This window comes from Ambystoma mexicanum, chromosome 2p (assembly GCF_040938575.1).
Source record: "Ambystoma mexicanum isolate Mex_15411 chromosome 2p, UKY_AmexF1_1, whole genome shotgun sequence".
Taxonomy (NCBI): Eukaryota; Metazoa; Chordata; class Amphibia; order Caudata; family Ambystomatidae; genus Ambystoma; species Ambystoma mexicanum.
In genome coordinates, this window is record NC_090923.1 from 666,571,774 (window position 1) to 666,582,855 (window position 11,082).

The window sequence follows — 11,082 nt, forward strand, 5'->3', positions numbered from 1 at the left end:
TTCAGGGCATGTCCTGAGGTATTTAGTTGGTTGATGCCTGCGTGTGAGTGTTTGGACATGCTTAGCCATGTTCAGAAGTATTTGGGCAGCTAATCCATATCCACCAGCATGATCAGATTTATCTATAAATGTGGCAACATCCGCAGCAATCCGGAAAGTTACTGTGATCAGTATCCAGGGGAATGCCCATCGATATCCAGCATGTGAATATGTTAGTGTTTGCGCATGCATTACTGTTTCCGCAGTCATTGCCAGAATGTGAGCATTTTATTTATGTATCCATGTGTATGCATATTATTTAGTAGTGTTGGAGAGGGAGGGAGAGTGAAACACACACACACGAGTGCAAGTAAATTTGTAATTTGCAAATGTGTGCGTTCGTTTTTCATTGTTTTGTTGCATGACAACCTTCGTAAAAGGATTCCATATTTGACATGTCTGTTTCGATGTGGGCAGACATTTTTGCCACGTTTGATGAATTGACATGGACTGCGTCAAATGTTACCGGGAAAATGTTCTCTTATTTATGATGTAAGGCATTCATAACGTGCCTGTACACAAGTGTTTCTAGGCGCGACAGACAAGAGGAGTGTGGGGGCAATATCCGGAGGACAAGACAAACGATCCTACTAGGGCTTGTGTCATTCGTATCGTGCAAGTGCAACATTAGAAGTGCAGGGGAGGGATGCGATCAGAGCAGCATGGTTCTGCGTAAGTGCGTCCAGGGAGGCGCAGCTCTAAGTGCAAGGAGGCAAGGGGGCTGTAGACGTTACAATTATGGCCCCTAAGTGCGCGACAGTCCAGGAGGCAGTGCAAAGGAGGACTGGTCATGGAAGAGCCTGGTACTCAGTGAGACTCTGAGGGAACCAAGCAAAAACAGTCAGAGCCGCAGAGGGGTAACAAATAAGGGAGCAAGAGAGAGAAGGCAGAGAAGAAAATGAAAGCCTAGAGCTGCTTCTGGAACTGGTGTTCCATCTCAAGTCTGAGGTGGACAGTGAGGCCGTTCCAGAGGGAGGCAACTGCAGAGGAGAGAGATATACCCCCAACTTGCTGCGTCAAGAAGCGTTTGACCCTAACAGTTGGAGGTAGCTGAGTGAAGGTCTCTAGAAGGAAGATATTTCGGGAGAGAGAGTTGGATGTAGTGAGGGGCCTGGTTCCAGAAAGCCTTGTGAGCGATGCAGAGGGTCTTGTACTTGATTCTTGCAGCCACTGAGTGCCATTGAAGAGATTTCAGGGCTGGAGAGATATGGTCCTTGGGCTTGAGGCCAAGGATAAGTCTTGCCGTCCTGTTCTGGATTAGTTGCAAGGGGAGAAGTGTAGAGGTAGGCAGATTGCGAAAGAGGCTGTTGCAGTAGTCCAGCCTGGAAAGAACCAGAGCTCTAGAGACAGTGAGCTTCTGGGGGAAAGTGAGAAAAGGTAGAATACCTCTGAGGAGGTGCAGCTGGAAGTGGACCTTTTTGGCAAGGTATCTGATGTGAGGAGAGAAGGAGCGAGTGGAGTCAAAGATGACACTAAGGTTTTTTACCTCATAGGAAGGTGAGGGTGGACGGTGGCCAGAGTGAGAGAGGGAAAGCGGGAGCAGGAGTCCCAATGAGAAGGATCTCAGTCTTACTGACATTAAGACAAAGATAATTGGAGGTGCACCAATCCTGAATCGCGGAAAGGCAGGCAGGAATGAGCGAGGGAGGAGATGAGTCTGAGGGCACCCTGAAATAGAACCGAGTGTCACCCGCATAACACTGAAAGTTAGAAGAGAAGGTGGAGATCAGGTGGGCCAAAGGGGAGAGGTAGCCATTGAAGTGGTAAGGTGAGAGGGTAGAGCCCTGGGGGGCACTTAATGTGGAGAGGGAGGTGGAGGAGAGAAAGGACCCAAGTTTGACCTGGGAGGGACAGTCCAGGAGGAAGGATGTCAGCCACGCCAGGGCCTGAACCGTGATGCCCAAGTTCACCGGGAGTCAGTTGATCAGGCTGGTGTGATTGACCGTGTCGAATGCAGAGGAGAGGTCAAGGAGGATGAGGGCAGGGGGAGAGCTGGAGTCGAGGTTAGAGAGCAGATCTTCACGTGTTTTCACAAGAGCAGTTTCCGGGTCTCTGGCTGCTCTGAAGCCAGACAGATGGTCATGGATGCAGCCAACAGATTCAGTTTAGGGGGTAACCTTGGAGATGGCCAGCAGAGTATTTCCCTCTTTTAAGTGCCATTAAACCTCAAATGTAGCATTGCTACAGTGGCACTACAATATATATTACTATATGCATATAGCCGTGGAAACACAACACATTTTTTTTAAAGTGTTAATGTTACAACTACAATATATATTACTATATGCATATAGCAGTGGAAACAAAACACATTTTTTTAAAGTGTTAATGTTACAACATATAAAAAGGTGAAGTCTACAAATGCTATGGTATGAACACTCATCCAAATGAACCAATTTCAAAATACAAATAAAATCCATCACACGAAATAGCAATTCATTCTGAACATCATGTATGTGTGTATTGCAGTCAGTGTCCATTACATGTATCACGAAAATACATATTCTGCATTGTATCTGAGTATAATTTGTATGTTCGTATTACATATTACACGCATGTGGCCCATGATTTTGAACGCTTTGTCCATAAATTAGGTACATTTTTGTGTTGTCTGTGCGTATGTCTGTTATGCGTGCATGAATAATGTATCCTGTGCATATTTCATATTCCATATGTGTGGCCTCTGCTTACATGCACTCTGCCTTTAATGTACGTGTGTATTGCATGTCACATGTGTGTTACATGTGCATGAATTATGTGTCCCTTTGGTGTTCATATATATGCACGTTTCGAGTGTCTGATCCATGCTTACAAGCTTTCCAAACATAAATGTATGTGTGTATTAGGTATTGGCTTATAAATCCATCTTGCCTGCTCTGTGCATAATACTTACATGTATTAAGATCGTACTTGTGTTGAATATGTGTGGGTCTATGTGTGAGTGAGGATGTTGAAGCGTGTGACTGTATTATATATGTTAGAAGGTGTGGTGGCATTGGTTGTTGGTGTGTAGGAGCGCTTGTTTGTGTTCATTGTTCTTGTTTTAGTGCGGTGTAGTATATGAGGAAGTGTATTCAGCATCACTCTATTGTATGAATGTTAGCACTTGCCACACTTGAACTAAGTTGTGGACACTGGCATGTGCATAGACTGGATTGAGTTGTGAATGAAGGCAGGTGCCACCACTGGACGTAATTGCAGGCGTTGGCATGTACCACACCTTGAAGGGGCTGGGGGCCGTAGCCTGCATGAGCAACTGAATAAGGTGACGAATACCGACCTCTGCCACATATGGATGGAGTAGGCTTGCCTGACCGATACCGTGCACCGACTGTACTGGGAATGCTCTCTGGGCCAGATTTGAAGGGACGCACAAACGACTGCCTGCCCCACACACAGACAGGTGTTACGTAGGTGGCCAGTGCCGATCCTGGGCAAGGTTATGAATGTGAGTGGACGCCATGTGTGACAGGGACTGTAAGTGTCAGATGGTCCCAGATCTGGACGGAGACGCTGAGATGCTTGTGCACCCCACCTGAAGAGAATACGGAAGTTTAGCGCCTCGCTTCCAGACAGCAATGCCAATTAACCAAGCCACTAACAATCTCACCCTCTGCATACACCTCTCAAACTCTAACCAAACACAACCACAAGCCCACAACAATACGCACAAACTTCACTAACTGCAACAAAAAAACAAACCACACATAGACTCGCATAACAGCACACAACGACTACCAACCGGAAAACACCCCAAGCCCAGCCAACGGAGTTACCGGGCTGAGGCCGCCAACAGCATATCACCGCTCTCTTGCATTTTTCCAGCTTATTCCCACAAACTCAACCCCCCTTTCCCTTTTTCAGAGCCGCCAGAGTGCCAGGGGACCACTTTAACATTAACATTAACATGGTCATTCCATGTCTATGATCATTGCATGTTGTCTGTGTGTGTATTGATGGAGAGTGGTGGGTGGGCCAACTGCGCTTAATTGCATTTGTTCTGCATCTATGGTTTGTGTGTATTCATTCCTGTTGTCTGTGGCTGTTGTGCTGACATTTATACTGTGTATATTGGCATTACATATGTTTATAAAGAGCATGTTGTAGGTGGGCACGGTGTGTGCTTGCAGTGTATGCCTCATCCACAAAATCGTGTGTTGTTGTCACCCTGGGCCTACAGTGCAGGTCCAAATTGTAGATATTGCCTGATCTCGATTTTTGAAATTTTAGTGGGGTGCTCCTGTTCCGGGTCATACCACAGGTTCCACCAAGCCACCCAAAGTGGTTTTTGGGTCGGAACAGCGAACCGGCCCAATTGCCACTTTGTCACCACTGTGGGTCTGTGCGACACTGGTCATGGCCTACCCTCCGCCATCGCCAATCAGCCATGCCCCGGGCACCACCAAGCCACCACGAAGCACTGAACTTGGCTACTTTTTTCCTATTGCGGTTCCGTGGGCCACTATTAGGTACCTGGGTCTGGGTCCGTGGGAGAGTGGTGGCCAGCTGTTAATAGCCATGGAGGTTCTGTGTGCTGCAAATAGCCCTGGGAGCCAAGTCACCCCCCTGAAGTGACCACCAGGGATGGCCTGTGATCATGCCCAGTTGCCACTTCGCGCAGGACATCCCAGTGACAGTGGTAGGTCCTGTGCTACTATTTTCACCAAACCCCAGTCCGCAGGTCGCAGAAGTGCCTAGGCTGGGTCCAAAATCCCAATGTTAAGGTACAAACGCTCAGCCCAAATGAACCATTTCACTAATGCAAAGTCCATCAAACTACAAATCTATCCTTAACTGGTTTGAATGAAGCCAGTACTTTAATTGGAGCAAATGGAAAAAAATTGAAAAATAGTGAAATTCATTATTTTGAACTTTTATTGAATACAATTATAATTTGAAGCGCAGAAGTGGAGTACTTGTGTTTTTTCTTTTCCAACATATAATTTTGACATTGGACAGTCGCAATATCTCAAGCTCCACATGCAGCAAACAAATAGTCCAATGGAAGTATAGAAAATATTTAAAAACCAAGGTAGCTCGCTACAGTTGCATCAGGCTGAACTTTCTTTAAATTCACTTTCAATATTAGTTCGCCCTAATCCATGCTGTTGGTAAAGTGAGTTTTGTGAAGCAGTGGCAATGCGTGATCATCCTCCCCACACCCTCATATCATTCATTTTCGGTTACACTAGATGTCGCTTTGCAACCCTTTTGAGACTAAACCTAACAAGCACCCTCCCGCTGCAACTGTTACTGGCGTACACAGCCACCTCCACATAGAGGCCAACGAGCTGCCCCTTTATGATTGAGAATAATTTAGCATTGAATAGGGCAAGACAGAGCTCCCATTGGAAGATTGCAGCCTATTCCACCCCAGCTGGGCCCTACTTATGAGAGTTTCCATCTTGGAGAAGTTATAATAATCCCTTTGAAGAAGGCTAAAACCTTGGGTGTTATTCTTGACCAGCAACTCACTATGAAATCCCATGTGGGGAATATTGTTTCATCGGCTGCGTATTACATTAAACTTTTAGCCCACCTACAGCCTTTTATTACCCAGGCAAATGCCGAGACTATCGACAGAGGCGATTGTCATTGCAAAAATTGCCTACTGTTGTAACTTCTTGGTCGGCCTTAGTAAAACAGAGGGAAGCAGACTGCAGGTCACCCAGGATGGGGCTGTGAGGGTGGTGATGGGGCTCTCCCATCGTGACCCTATGTTTGCCGCCAGAAGAAGCTTACATTGGCTCCCGGGGGAGTCTTGTGTGCGTTACCGTCTACTGGTTATTACTTTGAAGTGCACACAAGGTATCATGCCTAGCTACCTGCAACATCTGTTAGTGGACAAGGTCCAAACGGATTGCTTAGATCAAGTAACCAAAAACTGCTTTTGCTTCCTAGGTGCAAAACTAGAAAGGTCGAAAGGGGAGCATTTTACATCTCAGCACCTAAAGGCTGGAATGACCTCCCCCTAGACCTTAGGTGCCAGCCTAATTTGGAATCCTTAAAAAAAAATGAAAACCTGCCTGTTGGCTTAACCTCTTTCACAGTCTTGTCCACTCTGCTCCCTCATATCAGCTCTCGTTCTTTCTTTATGTTTGTCAGCGCCCTAATGACTTCGGGTCCAAGGTTTGCACTCTATAAATAATTAAGGTAAAGTTTCAAGCAGGACACTTGGCGCCTCGCTTTCTGAGACTTATCACCATAATGAATGGGAAAAGCTGAACTTCAAGCCCCAGAATGCAAAGCGCAGTTATTTAGAAAGCCAGGACTGGCTTGCAGTGCCAATCACGAGGTCACTTAGCAGTGTCATCCCTGTCACCAAGGTAGCATAATAGGGACTTTTGGAATGTTAGCGGAACAGTTTGTGAGGCAACATGTGAACCCTTTGGGCAAGTGCACATTTAGAACATACATATGGAATAATTGGACAGGGCTACCAGATGCGTCGATCACGTTTGCTCCCTGGCATCCTCAGTAAGAATTCACACACAAAGAACAATACCGTAAACTTAACAATGACACACTTGGCACCCATGCAACGTGTGTCACTTCAATGGGATAAGCATGTCATATAAAATGGGGCATCAGTTGTGTCACTTGTAAAAGTATCTTTTTGTTTTGGCTGTCAGGTGGGGCTGCAAGCACTGCCTAGAAGCTAAATCTGTTGTCATGGTAATTGAAGGTAAGAGTGAGATGGGATGTGAGGATAGGCGTGGTTTGGTTATGTATCCATCCATTCAATGCCCATGGCTTCGCTGGTCCCTATGGGAGTTCCTACCTACTACCTCCCCCCACTATCCACACCCCTCCAGCCGCCCAAAACACATCTCCATGCGAGCTCTTTGGCATAGCTACACGCTTCCCGGCCAGCCTGCTGCAAGGTAATTACTTCATTAACGCCAGCTTCTGGTGTAATACAAATGTTTAAACCAAGCATGCCTACAGCCCCTTGATTTATAAGCATTATGTGTGTCCTTGCACCGAATTCCTGGTAAAAAGTGTTTCCAGGTCAACAGTGTTGGCTGTTACAGGGGCAGTATGTGTCAGGCAATGCCATACTATGCCCAGGTACTAATATCATTTCTTATGTCATGGAAGTATTACCATTGGGGCAATGCCTGGAAAATACGGATCCCATCCCATGCCTAGACAAAAGTCCAACCCGATAGCTTTGCAGAGGCGCGTTTTAGAAAGCTCCAAATACTAAAGCCTGCCCGTTTCGAGGCGCTCCTTACTTTGTCTGATAATGGAACTGCGGCCGAGCGAGCAGGGACTTCCCCAAGATTTCAGAGAGCGGACAGACGGCAACCCTGCAGCACTTTCCCATCACCCACCCATCCCTAAAGTAGCTCTCCCCCGCCATCCCATCCTATTTAAGCCAAGGCACCGTGCTTCCACGTTCACCACTGCAATAGCAACTCGCTGAAGTCTCAGGGGGTTGAGAGGGCAGGCTCTGGTGGAAAGGAGGCTACTATGGGTCGAAAAAGACTTCCACAAATTGTGTCACTGTCGAAAACTCCTATTGTGCAGAGTCGAAAAGGGAATCGTGCACTGACTTAAGTTACTCGTGCATTATAATCTACAGACAGGTACAGGGCAGTACCCGGTGCACATCTCACTCCACGTGTCCTGGCTAGACACGGAAAAAATGTAACTGGCGTTTATAGCGCCTCGTTGTTTTATTGGAGCTGTAAATGCCGGGTGTTGCCATTCCCCTACTTCCTCGCTGGTCCATCGGGCGGGATTTTCCCGGATCTGGCAAAACAAAAAAAAATGCCTCCACGGATCTCGGACAGGAGAGATCTCTTTCTGCCCTTTCATGAAAACGATCTGCTTTTGCTGCCCAAGTCGGGACTCCGGTCCTCCTCAGGACCTAAGTCGACAGACGTATCCACCACTAGAACGACTGTGTGGAGCCATGGAACGCTTGCGAGTGGGCATGTGACGACTGTACTCGGCAGAACATATTTAAGTACAGCTGTGTGGGTTTGAAGAAAGGATATACACCTTTTAAAATGTGCAACGCTATAGGAAATGCGCCTCTTTTCCTGGGTTAGTTGTCAGTTGGTAAAAATGTATTTAATGCCCTGAAATGGAAAGGTTTATTTATAGGGTGAGGGGCATTATCACAGAGTCACAGGCTCGCAATGGGGAGAATTGAGGGTAGAGGGGACTGTCCTGCGGCGGCTCCGGACTGGAGCGGAAGGGTGGGATCTGGGTGATGGGACACTGAGCCCGGAGCCGCAGCAGCGACGACTTCTTCAGGCAGCTGAGGATGAGAACACGAGAGATGTCACGCCTTGGTACACTCCGTGTGGTGCAGTCGCCCCCATTGTCCCACGTTCTCGGCCGCGTGTATCTTGCGCTGCCCTCCATTCTTCAGCCTAGGACTCTCTGTTTCTCGGCTTACCTTTCAATCCACCTGATTTCCCTCTCAGACGTGTCGCGCCCCAGTAGCCCGCGCTCCCTGCACTCCGGGTCTCACCTCCCGTGCTTCGCGCTGCATTCCCTGCACTCCGGGTCTCACCTCCCGTGCTTCGCGCCGCACTCCCTGCACTCCGGGTCTAACCTCTCGTGCTTCGCGCCCCCTGCACTCCAGGTCTCACCTCCCGTCCTTCCTACCGCACTCCCTGCACTCCAGGTCTCACCTCCCGTGCTTCGCGCTGCATTCCCTGCACTCCGGGTCTCACCTCCCGTGCTTCGCGCCGCACTCCCTGCACTCCGGGTCTAACCTCTCGTGCTTCGCGCCCCCTGCACTCCAGGTCTCACCTCCCGTCCTTCCTACCGCACTCCCTGCACTCCAGGTCTCACCTCCCGTGCTTCGCGCCGCACTCCATGCACTCCGGGTCTCACCTCCCATGCTTCCCGCCGCACTCCCTGCACTCCGCTCTGGGTCTCAACTCCCATTCTTCCCACCGCACTCCCTGCATTCCTGGTCTCACCTCCCGTGCTTCCCGCCGCACTCCCTGTACTCCGGGTCTCACCTCCCATGCTTCGCGCCGCGCTCCCTGCACTCCATGTCTCACCTCCCGTGCTTCCCACCGCACTCCCTGCACTCTGGGTCTCACCTCCCATGCTTCGCGCCGCACTCCGTGCACTCTGGGTCTCACCTCCCGTTCTTCCCACCGCACTCCCTGCACTCCGGGTCTCACCTCCCGTGCTTCCCGCCGCGCTCCCTGCACTCCGGGTCTCTTCTCCCGTGCTTCCCGCTGCACTCCCTGCACTCCGGGTCTCACCTCCCGTGCTTCCCGCTGCACTCCCTGTACTCCGGGTCTCACCTCCCATGCTTCGCGCCGCGCTCCCTGCACTCCAGATCTCACCTCCCGTGCTTCCCGCTGCACTCCCTGCACTCTGGGTCTCACCTCTCATGCTTCGCGTCGCACTCCCTGTACTCTGGGTCTCACCTCCCATGCATCGCGCCGCGCTCCCTGCACTCCGGGTCTCACCTCCCGTTCTTCCCACCGCACTCCCTGCACTCCGGGTCTCACCTCCCATGCTTCGCGCCGCGCTCCCTGCACTCCAGGTCTCACCTCCCGTTCTTCCCACCGCACTCCCTGCACTCCGGATCTCACCCCCCGTGCTTCGCTCCGCACTCCCTGCACTCCGGGTCTCACTCCGGGTCTCACCTCCCGTGCTTCGCTTCAGACTCCCTGCACTCCGGGTCTCACCTCCCGTGCTTCGCGCCGCACTCCCTGTACTCCGGGTCTCACCTCCCGTGCTTCGCTCCAGACTCCCTGCACTCCGGGTCTCACCTCCCGTTCTTCGCGCCGCACTCCCTGTACTCCGGGTCTCACCTCCCATGCTTCGCGCCGCACTCCCTGTACTCCGGGACTCACCTCCCATGCTTCGCGCCGCACTCCCTGCACTCCGGGTCTCACCTCCCATGCTTCGCGCCGCACTCCCTGCACTCCGGGTCTCAGCTCCCATGCTTCGCTCCGCACTCCCTGCACTCCGGGTCTCACCTCCCGTGCTTCGCGCCGCACTCCCTGTACTCCGGGTCTCACCTCCCGTGCTTCCCGCCGCTCTCCTCCGCCTCTTCCTTCTGCTGCTCGCTTTGGATGCTGGGTGCAGTCCCTCGCCCTTAGTCGGTCGCGTTCCCCATCGACGGCGCTCACTGGAACGGGAACACGTGCCGCCTCTTATCACCACATGTGAACACGCGTGTCTGCCAGAACCGAACATACACATACACACAAGTAGTTGTTATTCAACACTCCCTCACTTTTCTGCCAGACTCGCTCGCTCCTTCACTCCGCTGCCTCTTCCAATCCTTCGTTACTACCCCTCATGCTCAGGACTTCTACTCCCCTGCGAAGTCCCCTCCTTTCATCCGCACAGCCTATTTCCCTGTACACATCATTCCAAGCATCTTTCCCTTTTCTCTTTCTCCCCGTGCTGTGCCCCGTCCCTTTCTCTACCTCTTAGGGTAGCCTTGTTTCATCTCCTTACCGCGTCCTCCCGTTATCGTTTCTCCGCTCTCTCTGGCTCAGTCCTTGGCAGGTGGGTCGCGTTTTGTATCAAGATTTCCCCTCTCCTTCTCCCCCGGGCCCTAAAGGTCGCCTCTTTCCCGCCATCCCTTAGTAAACAGACACGTCTGTTTATTTTCTGCCCAACTGGATATTAAGAGAAATGGCTCCCAGACAGCCAAAGTCTTCCCGACTGGGAGACAGACTCCCAGAAAGTGAGGGGGCCTGAATAGTTTCACCCCACCCCCAATATGCCTGAAGAGAAGGAGAATAGTCGAAATCATTTTAAATGACTATTTTACTAACCTTTAATTTTAACCGAGTCTCCATGAAATCTATTTCACACATTTCGGCTACGTGATCATGTCTCGTTTAATTTCTTTATTTGTTATGAGATTCCAATACATATTTTAAAATAAACGTTCCAAAAACAGGCTGATTTCCATACATTTAGGAATCACAAAATGGTACTTTTACAAAACTAAACACACCCTTGAATGCAAATGCACACACACGCGAATCCAGGTCCCCAATGGGTTAAAGTATGTGTCATTTCACAACGAACACGTATCCT

The 11,082-nt window shown here is 50.1% G+C and overlaps 1 protein-coding gene across 4 annotated transcripts in view; it reads right to left on the reverse strand.

The window, feature by feature from the left end:
* The window catches only part of LOC138566675 (neuroglobin-like), a 370,623-nt gene extending 360,013 nt beyond the window's left edge, over positions 1-10,610 (reverse strand). Inside the window, exons 1-2 of one of the 4 annotated variants that reach the window (XM_069644243.1) lie at positions 10,492-10,600; positions 10,047-10,207 (exon numbers count right to left, since the gene is read on the reverse strand). Coding sequence is in view for 2 of the 4 variants with exons in the window: in XM_069644241.1 (XP_069500342.1) it covers positions 10,461-10,483 (23 nt within the window). In the remaining 2 variants the exon portion in view is untranslated. Of the gene's footprint in view, positions 1-10,046; positions 10,208-10,460 lie in introns of all 4 variants that reach the window. The other 3 variants (XM_069644241.1, XM_069644242.1, XM_069644244.1) reach the window with 3 other exon arrangements.
* Between the last annotated feature and the right edge of the window lie 472 nt (positions 10,611-11,082).